Source organism: Mauremys mutica, chromosome 2, assembly GCF_020497125.1.
Source record: "Mauremys mutica isolate MM-2020 ecotype Southern chromosome 2, ASM2049712v1, whole genome shotgun sequence".
NCBI classification, from domain to species: Eukaryota; Metazoa; Chordata; order Testudines; family Geoemydidae; genus Mauremys; species Mauremys mutica.
In genome coordinates this window covers 115772012-115790758 of record NC_059073.1, presented here as the reverse complement: position 1 = coordinate 115790758, position 18747 = coordinate 115772012, and the positions used below count along the sequence as shown (strand labels likewise).

Genomic DNA, 18747 nt, shown 5'->3' with positions numbered 1-18747 from the left:
AAATGCTGCTGACAAGTGGCAATGTCAATAGGCATCGCTGCCAAAATGCCACTGAGGGTATGTCTACACTATGAGATTATTCCGATTTTACAGAAACCGGTTTTTAAAAACAGATTGTATAAAGTCGAGTGCACGCGGCGACGCTAAGCTCATTAATTTGGCAGTGTGCGTCCATGTACCAAGGCTAGTGTTGATTTCCAGAGCGTTGCACTGTGGGTAGCTATCCCGTAGCTATCCCATAGTTCCCGCAGTCTCCCCCGCCCATTGGAATTCTGGGTTGAGATCCCAGTGCATGATAGGGCAAAAACAGTGTCGCGGGTGATTCTGGGTAAATGTTGTCACTCAATCCTTCCTCCGTGAAAGCAACAGCAGACAATCATTTTGCGCCCTTTTTTCACCTAGATTGCCATGGCAGATGCCATAGCATGGCAACCATGGAGCCTGTTTTGCCTTTTGTCACTGTCACCGTGTGTGTACTGGATGTTGTTGACAGAGGCGGTACTGCAGTGCTACACAGCAGCATTCATTTGCCTTTGCAAGGTAGCAGAGTCGATTACCATCCCTATTGCACCGTCTGCCATTGTAAATTGGTGATGAGATGATGGTTATCAGTAATTTTGCACCGTTTGCATTTGGAAATTGGCGATGACGGTTATCAATCCTTTTGTACCGTCTGCTGCTGTCATGGGTGCTCCTGGCTGGCCTCGCTGAGGTCGGCCGCGGGCGCATGGCCAAAAATGGGAATGACTCCCTGGGTCATTCCCTTCTTTATGTTTTGTCTAAAAATAGAGTCAGTCCTGCCTAGAATATGGGGAAAGTGTACTAGAGAACCAGAGAGCACAGCCGCTCCGTGTCAGAGCCCCAGAGATCCCGCAGAAATGATGAGCTGCATGCCATTCTAGTGGGTGCCTCTGCAACAACCCCACCCGTTGCTTCCCTCCTGGGCTACCGTGGCAGTGTCCCCCCATTTGTGTGATGAAGTAATAAAGAATGCAGGAATAAGAAACACTGACTTTTAGTGAGATAAAATGAATGGGAGGGCAGCCTCCAGCTGCTATGATAGTCCAGGCAGTCAGAATCTTTTCTTTAGACATGAAAGGCGGGGGGGGGGGCTGATGGAGCTCAGCCTCCAGCTGCTATGATGAGGACAGTTACCAATCCCTTTGTACCATCTGCCGGGAATGACCGGGAGTCATTCCTATTTTTACCCAGGCGCCCCCGGCCGACATCACCGAGGCCAGCCAGGAGCACTCACGGGCTGCTGATGATGATGGATAGCAGTCATATTGTATCGTCTGCCACTGGGAAGGGGATGCTGGTGTTCAGCGCTGCAGCACCCGTCTACCAGCAGCATGCAGTAGACATAGGGTGACATTGAAAAAAGGCGAGAAATGATTTTTTTCCTTTTCTTTGGGGCGGGGGGGAAGGGTGTAAATTGACGACATACACCCTGAAACACCTGGGAAAATGTTTTTGACCCTTCAGGCATTTGGAGCTCAGCCAAGAATGCAAATGCTTTTCGGAGACTGCAGGAACTGTGGGATAGCTGGAGTCCTCAGTACCCCCTCCCTCCCTCCATGAGCATCCATTTGATTCTTTGGCTTTCCGTTACGCTTCTCACGCAGCACTGTGCTGAGTCCCTGCTGTGGCCTCTGTCTATCATAGCCTGGAGATTTTTTCAAATGCTTTGTCATTTCATCTTCTGTAACGGAGCTCTGATAGAACAGATTTGTCTCCCCATACAGCGATCAGATCCAGTATCTCCCGTATGGTCCATGCTGGAGCTCTTTTTGGATTTGGGACTGCATCGCCACCCATGCTGGTCCATGCTGGGCAAACAGGAAATGAAATTCAAAAGTTCGCTGGGCTTTTCCTGTCTACCTGGCCAGTGCATCTGAGTTCAGATTGCTTTCCAGAGCGGTCACAATGGTGCACTGTGGGATACCCTCCAGAGGCCATTACCGTCGATTTGCGGCCACACTAACCCTAATCCGTCATGGCAATACCGATTTCAGCGCTACTCCTCTCGTCGGGGAGGAGTACAGAAATCGGTTTAAAGAGCCCTTTATATCGATATAAAGGTCTTCGTTGTGTGGACGGGTGCAGGGTTAAATCGGTTTAACGCTGCTAAATTTGGTTTAAACGCGTAGTGTAGACCAGGCCTGAGAAGCAGCGTCATCCAGAGGCATTGCCACCGAAATGCCATAATCGGCGGCATTTCGGTGGCAACGCCTCTGGATGATGCTGCTTCTCAGCGGCGTTTTGGCAGCTACTCGTCTGCCGGCCAGTACGTGGGCACACTTAGACACCTCGGTGGGCACCAGGGCGCCTGCAGGCACCGTGTTGGGGACCCCTGGTTTAGAGTATGTCATCCTCTTAGGTCTGTAAAATTTTGCTGGGCAACCCTACAAAAACTATTGTCTCACTTTGGGTGGAATATGAGTCAATACACCCAGAATCCAGACAGAATCCAGACAGAAAGATTCTCTATCAATTCCTTTTCATACAAGAAAGTTACGCACAGTAGTTGGAAAGAGAAATCAAAGCTGGCCTTCCTGGCACAATTCTGCGGTCAATTGTTTATAATGCCAACAGTTGGAGGACTGAGACTTTTTGGTACAGCATCTAGTGCAATAGGATCGTGGATTTCCTAGGGCTACTACAATACAACTAATAAATAAAAATATCTAGAATGACAAACATAATTAGGCTCTCAGATTACATGGTGATGGGTGGACTATATTAGGCTACTCCTCAGGAGTTGGGGGTGGCGGCGGGGAGTGACCCATTGTCATCTACATGATGACTGGGGTAGAGGGAGAGTGCTAGGGGCCCAGCATTGTCTAAGTCCACAGGGAGGAAGTAGAGGAGGGCTCTGCTTAGTCCATTCCTCTGTTCCAGGTGCTCTACTTCTCTTTACCAATTGTGGGGCTGGTGAAAGAAGCTTCTAAAGCTTGTTGGGATGGAGGAAGATCAAGTACATTCACCATCCCCAATTTCCTCCATTTAAGGGAGAAGGAGGCAGCATAGCGCAACTCCCCCTTCAGCCAAGATATGACGGATGAGACAACTGTGCCACGCAGGGGAATGGAGAAATGGTGTTACTGGCAAACTCCCTTCCACCTAAAGCTCCATGGATTCTTTATCTGTTTCCAGACTATTTAAATCTTCTCCTCTTCCCACATGTTTCCCTTTCCTAATCCTTGATTTGGCTCCTAGTTACTTATTTCCCTGACATTCCCAGCTCTTTGCTGTGAAAAAAGAAAAGGGGGAGGGGGACACACAAAGCTATCTCTCCGAAACTTGAATCTTTGTGTTTGTTTTTCAGGTGACATCATCCTTGACTCTCCAAGAGGCAGAAAACAGTGTTCAGTAAGGCCAATATTCTCCTACATTTCAACGGAGGGTGATTTGGATTTCAGCTGCTGCACCCAAGTGTTCACTTCTTCTATTTTTAGAAAGCTTGAAAATAATTTAAATTATTAGCATTATTTTTATCACAATGGCTGCCCATCTCTGTTAAGATCCTCAAACAATTATGGCCCAAAGAATAATTCCACTCATTTAAAAGAAAAACAAAACGATAAGCACAATAAAAGCAAACACCAGCACTACCACCCTAGTCTTTAGCCTTTGGATCCCTACCTATTCCCCTGCCAACCTTACTAACCACGGATCCCTAAGCCAGGCTCATCATGGTATGACAACACTGTGCAACCAAGATGAGCACTAAATACTGGCTCATAGTGAACTTAACAGAAAATAAATCCTTATTGGTACTATGATACATTGGGGCCCTCTAGAACTTGGTGGTTCCACCCAGCTGCACACAACAGCTACTTGGTACTTTCCAGTGACAATAGGGATAAACCATATTTTTCCTCCTCATTTAGAGCATGTGACACACCATTAGTTAGACAGATCTGATTCCATCCAGTAAAGGGCAGTGATACACATCTACACTTCACTATATTTTAAAGTACAGTCCCAGCACCTGATTTCTTAATGGTAGAGGCAGCCTTTGTGTACTTTCCCTTAGATTCTTCATGGCAGCACATTAGTCCATTGTTTTCTGGCTGACCATGTTGATTGCCAAGACTCATTAACAATGCCTGTGCCAAATGACTCCTGATAATGTGCCAGTGTGTTCTCCCATCTCTTCTCTTCTCTCTATTCCTCAGTCATAACAATGAAGTTCACCCCTATCCATCTCTTAAACACTCAAACGAGGGCTGAGAGCATAGAGCATGGGCCTTTGTGCTGGCCCCTAACGGGTTGAATCGCACCCTTTATGCCTGCCTTTTGGTGGTATTTTACAAGGGAAGTGTTGTTTACAGGATAATCATTCTGTGTCTATATTCTGCTGCTAAAGCTCTATGTTAGGAATGCTTACCCCATGTTCAGGTGGAGCAAAAATATGGCACATAGATTCCTCCTGAGGAGTATATGGAGCGGGAAAGTGAGAGGGAGGTTGTTTTTTGTTTGTTGCTTGGGGTGTGAGAGAACTATTGGTTGGACACTTTGGAGGAACCACATAATTATTAGCAATGTGTTGAATTGGGAATATCTGCTAATTATTATGGCTAGACCCCCAAACACCTTACCAGCTCCAAAACTGTAGGGAGAGAGAGGTTTCTATGTCCTTCCAGGAAGCTCATTAATTGGAGGTGAGGAGAAAGGTTGGTTGACAATGAACTCACCTTTCAGCTGGCCAATGAGCATGCAGATCAGGCCAGTGGCAGAGGTGTCAGTAGACAGAGTGAATGGGGGTAAACAGAAAGAAAGCTGTGTGGGCATCAGATGAGATGACTCATGATAGGCCTAAATTTAGGCCTTGAGCGTGGTGTTTGAGTAAGACTGGGTCTAAGTGAAAGAGTGACTGGAAAGTCCAGGAGATAAGAGAGGCAACCCTGATGAGCGAGGGAAGGATTGTGTAACTTTCATTTTGCTTAATATTGTGTTTCAAATCCATAGAAAACAACAAGTTGCTTCCCTTGCTCTCTAGACACAAAGGACCAGTTTTGCAATCTCCTCTTATTGTTTCTCTGATAAGCCAGCATTTTCCATTTCTGACACTGGACAAAATGTCCTGCAGAAAATTCAGTCAGTGCCATGACAATTCCCAGCTGGAACTCTAGAGCCAGAGACTGTCTGTCTAGTTGATTTTTCTCCCCACACTATATTGCCAAAGCTGTCGTCAGTGGAGGTGCTGAAGCTGGCGTCCCCTCAGTATAAAGGAAAACACTCTGCTGAAAGGTTATTCTCCATGAGAGACCCTCAGCTCACTAATTGTTCCAAAATAACCCTAATGTGTTAACAAGGCCCATCTATTCACCAAAGATTTGGGAGAGATGTGCTTCATATGAAGTGGAGTGATTTATTGAACAAGTAGGAAGCCAGAATGTGACCTGGGATTTCCAGGTTGCAAAAAATGACTCTGGGTCAAATTCTAGCTCCAGCTCTGGCTGGTTTGTGCCTCTCCAGTGGTGCAAAGCAGCTGAAAATTCAGTGGATCTAATCCTGTGTGGAATTTCATTTCCAAGCAGAGTCTTTGAATGGCATAGAAGTGCCATACACCTCCCAGCCTATGGGGCATGGCCTGGGAGAAAGAGCGTGCAGTCTTTCTTTGCCCTTGTAATCCCTGGCTGCTGAAATTTTCCTTTGGATCTATGCGCAGTTGGACCTAAATCCGAGTCCACTCTGACGCCAGGACCAGCTTATTCCCAGCTAGTTCCAGAATCAGAAGGAAATAGAGTTGTCACGACTTGCTGAACCAGAATAGATAAATCTCTGTCAATGCTAATACTTAAAACCCTCCCATAAATCACTGAAGAGGTTTTTGGTTTTGAAAAATTGAATGGCACTTTAATAAACCCCTACCATGTGATGTTTTTGCTTTGCTACTCCAGGGAAAAAATGTTTCCGAGTCTACATGCCATTTCCACCAGCTAACCCAATACATTCTAGCAAGGCATTTTGACACAGAAGAAGAAAATATCTTGCACTGATAGATGTACTTCTTGGAAATGGAACAGGAGTACTTGTGGCACCTTAGAGACTAACAAATTTATTTGAGCATAAGCTTTCATAGGCTACAGCCCACTTCATCAGATGCATAGACTGGAACATACAGCAAGAAGATATTTATACATACAGAGAACATGAAAAGGTGGAAATAGCCATACGAACTGTCAGAGGCCAATCAACTGAGATGAGCTATCATCAGCAGGAGAAAAAAAAACGTTTGAAGTGTTAATCGAGATGACCCATAGAAAGTGTGAGGATACTTAACCTGGGGAAATAGATTCAATTAGTGTAATGGCCCAACTATTCCCAGTCTCTGTTCAAACCTAAGTGAATTGTATCTAATTTGCATATTAATTCAAGTTCAGCAGTCTCTCTTTGGAGTCTGTTTTTGAAGATTTTTGTTGTAAAATTGCCACCTTCAAGACTGTCACTGAGTGGTTAGAGAGGTTGAAGTGTTCTCCCACTGGTTTTTGAATGTTATGATTCCTGATGTCAGATTTGTGTCCATTTATTCTTTTGCGTAGAGACTGTCAGGTTTGGCCAATGTATATGGCAGAGGGGCATTGCTGGCACATGATGGCATATATCACGTTAGTAGATGTACAGGTGAACGAGCCCCTGATGGCGTGGCTGATGTGATTAGGTCCTATGATGGTGTCACTTGCATAGATATGTGGACAGAGTTGGCATCAGGCTTTGTTGCAATGATAGGTTCCTGGGTTAGTGTTTATGTTGTATGGTGTGCGGTTGCTGGTGAGTATTTGCTTCAGGTTCGGGGGCTGTCTGTAAGCGAGGAGTGGTCTGTCTCCCAAGATCTGTGAGAGTGAGGGATCATCTTTCAGGATAGGTTGTAGATCTTTGATGATGCGCTGGAGAGGCTTTAGTTGGGGGCTGAAGGTGATGGCTAGTGGCGTTCTGTTATTTTCTTTGTTGGGCCTGTGCTGTAGTAGGTGACTTCTGGGTACTCTTCTGGCTCTGTCAATCTGTTTTTTCACTTCAGCAGGTGGCTATTGTAGTTTTAAGAATGCTTGATAGATATCTTGTAGATGTTTGTCTCTGTCTGAGGGATTGGAGCAAATGCGGTTGTATCTTAGAGCTTGGCTGTAGACAGTGGATCACGTGGTTTGTCTTGGATGGAAGCTGGAGGCATGTAAGTATAGCAGTCAGTAGGTTTCTGGTATAGGGTGGTGTTTATGTGACCATCGCTTATTAGCACAGTAGTGTCTAGGAAATGGACCGCTTGTATGGATTGGTCTAGGCTGAAGTTGATGGTGGGATGGACATTTTTAAAATCATGGTGGAATTCTTCGATGTCATCAATGTAGCGCAAGTAGAGGGGCACTAGGAGATGAGAGCTAAGGAAGCGTTGTTCTAAGTCAGCCATAAAAATGTTGGCATACTGTGGGGCCATGCGGGTACCCATAGCAGTGCCGCTGACTTGAAGGTATATATTGTCCCCAAATGTGAAATAGTTGTGGGTGAGGACAAAGTCACAAAGTTCAGCCACCAGGTTTGCCGTGATATTATCGGGGATACTATTTCTGATGGCTTATAGTCCATCTTTGTGTGGAATATTGGTGTAGAGGGTTTCGACATCCATAGTGGCCAGGATGGTGTTTTCTGGAAGATCACCGATGGATTGTAGTTTCCTCAGGAAGTCAGTGGTGTCTCGAAGATAGCTGGGAGTGCTGGTAGTGTAGGGACTGAGGAGGAAGTCCACATAGCCAGACAATCCTTCTGTTAGGGTGCCAATGCTTGAGATGATGGGGCGTCCAGGATTTCCAGGTCTATGGATCTTGGGTAGCAAATAGAATACCCCTGGTTGGGGTTCTAGGCATGTGTCTGTACAGATCTGTTACTGTGCTTTTTCAGGGAGTTTCTTGAGCAGATGGTGTAGTTTCTTTTGGTAATCATCAGTGGGATCAGAGGATAATGGCGGAGTAGAATGTGGAGTTAGAGAGCTGCCAAGCAGCCTCTTGTTCATATTCCAACTTATTCATGATGACGACAGCATCTCCTTTGTCAGCCTTTTTTATTATGATGTCAGTGTTGTTCCTGAGGTGACTGATGGCGTTGTGTTCAGCACAGCTGAGGTTATGGGGCAAGTGATGCTGCTTTGCCACAATTTCAGCCTGTGCACGTAGATGGAAGCAATCTATGTAGAAGTCCAGTCTGTTTCGACCTTCAGGAGGAGTCCACTCAGAATCCTTCTTTTTGTAGTGTTGGTAGGAAGGAATCTGTGGGTTAGTATGTTGTTCAGAAGTGTGTTGGAAATATTCTTTGAGAAATGACAATTTTGGAAAAATCTCATTAAAAAATGCTGACATGTAATACCATCTTTAAGTGACAAACCTGGCAAAGTTGTACATTCTTCTGTGTTACACAAAAAAAACTGATTGAAGTAGAGAGACATCTTCCACCCCACACAGTCGTTCTGTCAGCATTTTCCATTTCCTAAATGCAGTTCCCTCCTTTCCCAACTTTTGGAGAGCAATGAAAATACAGTGTATTGTTTTAATGTGCTACTAATACTTCTTATACAATCAGCAGTTTATTGGGCAAACAACCCAGAGTTACTTGGGAAACTGCATCTTGGGGATCTGTGCTGGAGTGAAAGCATCCAATTTTTAAAATGTATGCCTGCTGGTGGATTATTATTCAGTAGTAGTAGTAGTTTGTGTGTATAGATAGAAACCTATTATTATTCCAGTAGTCACATCCTCAAATATGACATGATAGTTCCTGTTCAGAAAAAATGATGAATGTACTATGATGGCATTTAAAAACTTGTCATTCCCCTGAAATAATTTAAATAAGATTTTCATTTAGCAACTTCGGTATTTGCTGAGGAAATGTCTCTAAGTATAGGGGAGTACAAGAAAATATAACAGATAATGAGAATTATCTATCTATCTAAAATTGACACATTTTCCATATTATCACTGCACATTTGATGAGAGACATATTTTGTTCATGTGAGCTATATTCAGATGAAGGCCATCTCAGTTAGTTTATCTGATTTCATGTATTTTTATAATAAGGCCTGGTGTCCAGCAATAATCACTAAAAATGTATTGAATTGTCAAATAAAGACCATGAGTCTAAATAAGAGACAGCAATATAAATAGAAAACAGAAACCAGCACCTGGAGCCTACTCCTGCTCCTAATGAAGTCAATAGCTGAGGGTTCAATGATCCAGCCCCTGGTGTGCACCCCATGCCATGTCATTGCTATAATCCTTGTTATGCCCAGTGACAGAAATACTGACAAACAAACAGGACAGGCACGTTCTAAAGGAACCAAAACCAAATCACAAAAAATAGGTCTGTCAGCAATGCTATTGTATTCATTCTTATTACAATGACTATTTCCTATTTTATACCAGTGCTAGGTATTTCATGAAAGACATAGTTCTTGCCCTGAAGACCTTGCAATCTCTATTAATAATAATTATTATTAAAATGTATATGATAAGTATGCATATCATTTTGCAGTGGGCTGGATGTAGCAAAATGACCTACATTTAATGCTATTTAATACACTATGGGTTAATGGATAAAAGAACAAAACAAAAGGAGACTAGTTCTTTCTTTCTTTTTCTTTCTTTAACTCAGCAGGTTCCTTGGAGCCCTTTCATCACTAGGGACACTCTAGTCTACCCTGACTCTTCAGTGAGAGAGGCAGCTTCTTGCACTTCCCAATTTCCCCTCAAAAAGACTATGAGCATGATCTACAGCAAAGGTTCCCAAATGTTTCTTATTGTGGACCCCCTTCCTAGGATGACCAGACAGCAAGTGTGAAAAATCGGGACAGGAGGTGGGGGGTAATAGGAGCCTATATAAGAAAAATCCCCAAATATCAGGACTGTCCCTGTAAAATCGGGACATCTGGTCACCCTACCCCTTCCAGACCTACCAATTGCCCGTGTACCCCTACTCTTCTCATTGCTGACACTTTGTGTTCTTCTTAACACTCCCTGTCTTTAGCCTTGTGTCCATATTTCACGGTTACATACAGATATAGTTATAGTGCAAGGTATACAACTGAAAAAACCCACCCTTCAGTTCTGCGCTCAGACTGGCCAATTGCTGGCCAACTGAATCTGCTCTGTAGGGTGATTGGAGGTGAGGGCTCTGTACCTCAGGGTCTCCGTGTATCTGTGTTCTCATTGATACATCTTGAAGTAAATTAACTACCTTATTTTATATAACAAATTCCAGAGAGTTTTATAGCTTCCTTTGAGTAGCCTAAATGAAAATGCAATAAATAAAATCCACCATTGCTCAATTTCTCCTGCTTCCCCTCCAGAGATGTCTGGTGTACCCCCACTGGCACCAGTACCACAGTTTGGGAACCCTGGCTCTATATGATTCAGGGAGCTGGGGTGTTGGAGCAGGGATATCAGCCTTTCCCCGTCGAAACCCCTAGACTCAGTTTTGCCCTTTTTCCTAGAAACAGCTAAACCCTCACCATTAAATGACTGAAAACAAGGAGCCAAGCACTGTCTTTCAGGCAGTACTGTGCCTTCTTCACCTAGACCAGTAAAGGATGGTGGTGTTGAACCACTTGGGCGTTAATGTGCTGAGGTTTAGGATGGTTTTAATCTAGCCAGATGCTTGCGAGAACCCCTTCTTCCGCGCCCGTGTTTTCTTTTTAAACAAACCACTTCTGATCTCTACATGGCTACCTTGGAGGAGAGCGGGGAGGGCAAGGTGGCGACAGCCGAAGCAGTAGCATCTGGCCAGGTGTTAGGAGCTCAGCGCAGGGGCTCCCCCTGCTGGCTCTATGCCGTCGGCGCCCTTTGCCCTCAGGTTTCTTTCTTGTAGGTCTGCCCGGGCTATTTATTTTCCTTCTCTCTCTCTCTCCCCACTCCCCACCGCCCACCCTGCCAGTGTGTAGCCCGGCCCCTGGATTGTCAGACGGCGTCTGCCGCTCTGAAGTTTGCAGTGGTTTCCTTTCCAGCCGGGCCTTATCTCGGTCTGCACGTTGCCTCTCGGTGACTAATAACACAATAACATTGTCTCCGGATCAAATAAAGTCGGAGCTGTTTACCCGCTCTATGGGGGTTCGGTATAAAAGGGAGCTGGCGAGAGCTGTCCAAGCCAGAAGCGCTCAGGCAGTCGGGCCGGACAAGGAGCCTCTAGGTTTGCCAGTGCTGCTTTGGAGACTGTTACTGGGTTTGCAGCGCGCCCTGTCCCAAGGGAGCAGCTTTCCTTTCCAAGGGCGCCTCTGCTGAAAAGCTCCCCCGGGGCTCTGCAGTTGAGAACTAATCGCTGCTCGTGGCTTGTGCTTTGTGGCTGCAAAAGAGCGACCGGCTGACGTTGGCGGGATGGATTGTACACAGCTGATTCTCTCCCTGCTGTTCGTGCTCTGCCCAGGAGCCCAGGAAACAGGTAGGTGTGAGCTGGGGGGCAAGGACGGAGTGCCGGGGGCTAACCACTAACGCGGCTGCTCCGCTGACATCCAGGTGGGATCAGAGCTGCCGCAACTCGGGGTGCTGCTGCACCCCCAGCCATGGAGCGACTTTCATCGCTGGGTTTACGGGTAGTAGGTCAGTGGCTCTCAGCAGCGCCACGGTACAAATTGTTCCAGTGCCCCTGGGTGGGATTCCAGGAGATGTAGGCAGTTCTGGACCATCCTTTATACAGACAGCTCACGGGGTTCAGACGTCCACAGGACTAAATCAGGAGCAAGGTCAGGTCCCGCAATGGGCTTTCCCTGGGCTCCCCCCTCCAGCAAACCTCGGGAAAGGGTTTGCTCCCCATGCCCCATAACTTGCTTTTCTGTTCCCCGGAGATGATTTAACTAGCCCGGGCAGAGCAGCAGTCACAGCACACGCTGCTGATCATAATTACGACGCTGTTAAATGGATGTGAATCAGTCACCTCTCTCTACTGAACGGAACTGAAGGGAAGGTTTAAAAATCACCTCCCGCCCCAAATCCTACAGTAAAACCTTTATGTCCCGCAGACTCGTGCAGGTTTCGGGGGCGCTGAAGTCTTGCTTGGTCAATACTCACTACACCCTGGTTAGGAAAAGCAGATCTTATGGGTGTGCTAATTTCTTTCCATCGTTTCTCCTCTCCAAAGGGAGGCGGGAAGGCTTCAAAACCTGGTAGTTCTGATGCAGAATTACAAGCGCAGCCACCTCCTTGGTGGGGAGGGGACAGATGCTACAGAGAGTGGTCACAGCCCCTGCGCATGGAGAAGACGGGGAGGGTTAAATTGAAGGGACAGGTAGAAGAGCCGCGGTCCCGGAGGCAGGACCCCAGCGCCCAGAGCAATCTTCACTGCCCTGACTCCCTCACCTGCAATCCCAGCTCCCTTCCCCAAGCGAGCATTGAAAGGGAGGGCGGAGGGGAACCGGAAAACGACAGTCTGACGGCTGGGGAATCCTTAAACAGCTGCTGGGTGTGTCTCTCCTTACGACAAAGCAGCGAAATGCACCAGCCTTTGAACACCCCCAGTAAACCCTTGAGTTAAATGCCCCCAGAACTATGCAGAGTCCTGCAGGGAGACAGCATGAGAGTTGTAATCCCGCCCCCCAGCGCCCTGGTACATCTGATGAGGGTGATTGTTTCAGACACAGCTTTAATCAGCCATGCACACGAGCTATTCCGCTTGGCTAGACCCTGGTTGGAGCCAAAGATCTGGGCAGGGGCCGGGGGCGAGTAGATTGATTGGGCCCCATGTATCTATCTCCCTTCCTACCACTGCGCTCCCGCCAGCGCGCGTGCCTGGCTCAGAGCCGCCTGGGTTCAATCGTTCCCTGCAGCAGCTGCGATGCAAAGTGCTCCCGGGGTCACTCGCCTGCTAACCCCGTTGCTCTCGCTCTCTCCCCTGCAGCCTTAGGCGCTGAGCTGAGCGCTGCTGCGGCCGCTTCTGTCGCCGAGGTTCGTCCTTCTAGCTCCACCTGGCCGCTGCGCAGGGCCAAGCGCTGCTCCTGCTCCTCCTTGATGGACAAGGAGTGTGTCTACTTCTGCCACCTCGATATCATCTGGATCAACACCCCGGAGTAAGTGGGGCGGCGGGGGAGGCCCCTGGGACGCTCTAACCTCCCGTTCACCCGGGCATTAGGGGCGATTGTTGTGAGCCGGTTGCTATGGTTCCCTTTCATTAGGGCCCCAGTGTTCTTGGAAGAGGCACCACTGACAATGGCTCCCTGGGACACCAGCAAATATAGCCACCTCCAGGCAGCTAATGCACCAGCATGGTCAGTGAGAGCGCCTGGGCTCATAGGCTGCATCTGAAGAGTTCATGCCATTAGATGGCTCTTCAGTACTCAGCCCAAGTGAAATCCTGTGCAATGAATCCTGTGCATTTTTTAGCAGGCATTTTACTTTGGTTGAAAAATAGGTTTAAAAAGGCCATGCACGGCTCTAGAGGAATATTTGTAAGATGCTAGAGAGGAATGAGTGGTTGAGGATGGAACAGTATTTATTAGCACAGAGTTCTCTATACTAATATAGAGCCGCATCTTATACTTGTACTCACACCAATGTTCCCATGGACTTTAATGGAGAAACCACTCACGTGAGGAAGGCAAGCGGGATTTGGCCTTATAGATGAAGCAAATAGCTTAACACTAGACACAGCAATTCTAGCCTTTCCACAATTCTTAAAGTGTTAAGATACAACCAAGACTATTTCATAGTTAGGACAGGATGGTTGATGCTATAAAATACTTTTCACTGAGAAGCACAGAAGGGTGAAATGCTGGTGTCTTGTTTCTATCACCCTTATTCCCTCGGAGTGGTAATTTTCTTTGGGAGTCTCTTCAGAGCAAAATCTGGCCCTAAATAACTAACTATATTGGGTGAAACCACACTGGGTCTTAAGAATGGCTGGGAGATCCCATTGTGAATTAGTACATTTTATAGAATAGTGGGCTTGTGTACAATGCAGAATACATTACATTTTTACACTTTCCTCATTAAGGGTGAAGTGGATCCTCAGTAGGTGTAGTGAATATTGACTTCAATGGAGCTATGCCCTTTAACACCAGCTGAGGATCTCACTAATTTTTTTTAATTGATTCTTTCTGTGCTTGCAATTTACCAACATTCAGACAGGTCAGGTTCTGTTGCATTCTATCGCAAATTGATTCATATTTCTTAATTCATGATTTAAAATGCATTAGTCACAGAAGCAGACACCGTAATCACAGTGCTGCAGTGCAAATTTTTCTGATCATCCCAAAGTTATGACCAAAAGAGCCTTCCCAGTCCCGCAACCTTTACTCACAAAAACAGTCCCATTGATAAGATGACACAGAACATACCCCTCAGTTCTAAGGCAATGAATTCAATTAATATCTTTCATGTTGATTTTCTGATCATAGGCGGACTGTGCCTTATGGGCTTGGTGGCCCTTCTCGATCAAGGCGGTCTCTGAAAGATACAACCGCTCGGAAGCAACCAGAATCTAGCAAGAGATGCCAATGTGCCAACCAAAAAGACAAGAGGTGTCTGAACTTCTGCCAAACAGGAAAAGAACTCTGGTGTGTTACTATTATTATTATTATTATTTTATTATTGTAATCAATTTTGAACTGCACTCATTGTAAAGGGCCAGGCTGTGGTATATCTACTCATGTTGGTGAGTATTTACTCAGGTGAATACTCCCAGGGAAGTCAGGGGCACTACTTGCCTGACAACTCATCAGCATCATTAAGGATACCGCAATCTGGCCCAGAAGCATCTGTTACATTTCTTAGCTTAAGAAGATGGATCATGTAAAAGTGTCACCAGGTAGACTGAAGCCTTGTTTTTTCATAGCAATATTGTTTTCTTTTATGTGAACAGGGCTCAGTCCACAATGGAGAAGGGCTGGGATCATCTTAACAAAGGTGAAGATTGCATGGGACTTGGACTGAAGTGTGTGCGCAGGCAGCTACTTAACAGCAGGAAAATGAGAAGGTGAGCTACCGTACCCACTCCTGAACAGGCTGATGAAGTTTCAGTAAAGTATAAACACAGCAACTGATCCTACTCCCAGTTGAATCAGTGTGAGTTTAGCCTCTGACTTCAACTGGGAGCAGAATGGAGCCCTAAAACATTGACTATTTCTTCTGATTGTTGCTCATCCTATAAATCAGGGGTGGCCAAACTTACTGACCCTCTGAGCCACATAAGACTATCTTCAGAAGTTCAAGAGCAGGGATGCACCTACCCGGGCTTGGGGCTTCTGTCCCACGGGAGGCACTTGCTGGGGCTCGGGGATTTAGCCCCATTGCTGTTGAACCCCCGACTCCAGTAGATGCGCCCTGCAGGGCTCAGGCCCCGAGACGTCCCTCTGCACTGGGCATAAGCCCCTCCCCCACCACTCTGCTGCAAGGTAGAGGGCTTCCCCACAAAAAATCTGGTATGTGGAGAAGGGAGGTGGGGGAGGGGGCTCCGCAAGCCCCACTTTAACTGTAAAAGAGCCACATGTGGCTCATGAGCCATGGTTTGGCCACCCCAGCTTTAAATCCTTATCTTGTACAATTAAGCTTATTGAGCCCCATACTGCTCACTTCTTATGTGTGCTCTAGGCTTAGCAGAACGTCAACCTGCAATAGAATACAAGCAAATTAAATCTTGACAGAAATATACAGTGATTTTTAGCGTGCTCATGCATGATCTGAACTGTTTGAAATTAATGTGTCCCTATTAGCCTTGTAAAATGAGAAGATGAAATTCATTCAGGGTTGATTTTTCATGCATACTCCACATTTCTTGAAATGTAAGTTATTCATGTACCCAGGTTAAAAATGCCATCTATTCAGTGAGGCATTGCTGGTTTTATAGAACATTGTGGGTCTGATTCTCCACAACCTTGCCCCTTGTGTTGTCAAATAAACCTATGCAAAGTGAGTGCAAAATGCTGCCGTTGTAAACTACCACACAAAGGCATAAGGCTGGAAAGAGACAGGACCTCAGAATTAGGACTTCTGGGTTCTATTCCCTATTTTGCCACTTACTTCAATGGGACTCAAGAGTAGGAATATAAGTGTGTAAAGATTGCACTATTAGACCCTGTGTGCCTACAGGCAACTCACTTAACTTCTCTGTTTCTCACTTTACTCATCTGTAAAAAGCGGATAATACTGACCTAGGTCTTGGGAGTGTTGAGGCTAAATTAAATTAACGTTGAGAGGGCACTTGGAGATCCTCATGTAATAGGTTGAGTGGCATTAACTGGCCATATTGCAATGCAGTGTAATCCCAGTTGAATGACATAAATGATGCAGTGAGCCCACTTTTTCAAAGAACAGCTTTGCAGTAGCACCTCCTGTGAGGCAAATTGCCACTTGCCATTCTTGAAGCAATTTATGACTTATTCCATTTCTCTCTAAACAGAATTTGAGTATGGATAACATTTTCAAAAGTGCCAAAGTCCCATTTTCAGAAGTGGCATAGGCACACAGGAGCAGAAGTTCTCTTGGCTTTAACTGAGTGCTAAGGGACTAAGTTCCTTTTGAAAATGACATTTAGGATTCTAAGGCCCAGATTATCAAAGGTATTTCGGCTCCTAACTTCCATTTAAATCAATGGAAGTTAAGAAGTTGTGGATCTGGGCCCAAGTCACTTACGAGCTTTTGAAAATTTTACCCGTTATCTGAATTCACTAAAACTGGGTTCCACCTAATCTAAAAAACCCCCAATAATAGTAAAAAGTAGCCAACAACTACAGAATATCTTTTAATTTGGATACACACAATTTCTGGGGATTAGGGTTTTCAGACTTGCCACAATATCTAATGGGCAGGATCTTCAGTTGGTTTAAATCACTACAGCTCCAGTGGATCTATGATAATTTACTCCATGTGAGGACCTGACCCCATAAATCTAGATTTAGACTTATTTAATCAAAATGCTGGTTTTACACACACACACACACACACACACACACACACACACACCCTATTATTCACACAAGATTGATCTCAGTTTTTATAATAGTATTTGGTGTTTTTCTTGATTTTACAGACTAGAAGCCATTGGTAACAGTATCAAAGCTTCCTTCAGTATCGCAAAGTTAAAGGCTGCACTGCATGAAGTGAAGAGGCTGAAGCATAACAGAACACATAAAAGGCAAAGCATCTGGGAAAGTCTGAAAACAACTTCTTAGTGGGGAGATCACCAACCCTAACCCTCTTCCATCAACAATAACTGATAGAGCATTGCCGAAGCTCTGTTTTGATTTTCACATTTCACATGGCAAGCCAACCCTTAACTCCCACCCCAAAGATAGCTAGAAGAGAACCTAAAGAAATCTTATATTTGGACAAGGTAAAAGCCGTAAAGACCTAACAGGTCATACTTCTGGAATCCAATTGGACGTGTTACATTAACAAACGTTGATTGACAGCTGTCTGTCAGAAGAAGAAAGGGAACATTTGAATGCTGCTTCTGAAAAGAAGGTGTAAAATGGAGTGTTGTTGATCAGTTTGGCAGATTTCAGGGAGAAAAAAAAGACTAATGCCAAAAGATGTTGCAAGAATACCTGATACAGAAACTCTTAAAAAGAAGAGAAATCAAGATTTGAAAGGAGAGACTATTTTTTTTACTTATAAATTAAAACGGAAGGTGAACGATATTGTTCTACTTTAATCAGCACTCATTGCATAGATACAAGTCTACCTCACATACTGTATGTTGCACTCCTGCAAAAGTATTTTTACAAAGTATTGCCTTTACTTATCAGCCACAACCCTTTGCCTTTTTTCAGCAGTCTGGTTTACTAGAACAACCACAGTCATCTGAACGGCAGGGCAGACGTTGTGTTTGTTTGGCTAACCAAGGTTTTGGATAAAGAAAGGAATTTTCAACATAAATAATAGACAACAGGGGACATGATCTTGTTTAACATAACAGGGAGATTTGGACAACTGAAGGTCTAATAATAGGGTTTGTACTGTATTGCAGGTTGCCAATAATCCACTGACCCTGATGTGTAACAGAAAGTGTTGCTAGATCAAGGATTTCTTCAGAGTCTTGTGTGATGTAAATGTGTGGAGACAGAGGGTTGTTTAAAATGAAACCAAAAGGCTAATATTGGGTGACTGTTTATAGCAGTGAATTTACTCACATTATTGAATTTGCTGACTGAGGGCTGATGGAATTTTATGATGTGCTTATTTTTTTTAACAAATATTTATGTTCCTACAAATTATCCATTTATATTTACCATGTTGAATATACATTGGAATGGGCCATATTGGTCTATGCATGTTTTATGTATTTCTGTGTGAAATCGGGAAATGCTTTGTGCCTGTCAAGGTAAATATCTTTAGAAATAAATATTTTTAACTACTGTATTGGTCTGGTGGTTAATATTCCCAGATGTCAATAAGATGGCTGGAGTAAGGCCGGGCCTTCCCTGGGACTGCCCTTGGATGCAGTGGGAAGGCTTATCTGTTCCAATGGCCCTGAGGGTTATGCCAATGGGAGTTTTAACTCCTGGTGGGGGCACCCAAGCCAGACGAAAAGGACCAGATGAAAAGCAGTCCACTGGTCCTCCAGGTGGGGCAGGGGGCTGAGTGAGAGGTCAATAATCTATCCTCATGAAAAAGTTAACTCATAAAGTAGCCATTCTGGCAAACCACATGATAGTTGGAGCAGCGGAGCCTATCTTGTGCCCTAAGAGATGGCTAACAGGGTGTACAAGGATTCAGATTAAAAAATTCAGTAACTGTGCTTGGATTGGATAAGAAATATTATATCTGGAGGAACTGA

At 45.1% G+C, this 18747-nt stretch overlaps 1 protein-coding gene across 1 annotated transcript; it reads left to right on the top strand.

Annotated features, from left to right (window-relative positions):
• Nucleotides 1-11001: 11001 nt before the first annotated feature.
• EDN1 (endothelin 1) lies at nt 11002-18283 on the top strand. The gene is made up of 5 exons (XM_045006247.1): nt 11002-11421; nt 12874-13042; nt 14369-14527; nt 14833-14946; nt 16999-18283. Exons 1-5 carry the CDS (start codon nt 11358-11360, stop codon nt 17138-17140), a joined length of 648 nt encoding a protein of 215 aa, XP_044862182.1. The 5' UTR covers nt 11002-11357; the 3' UTR covers nt 17141-18283.
• The last annotated feature ends 464 nt before the right edge of the window (nt 18284-18747 follow it).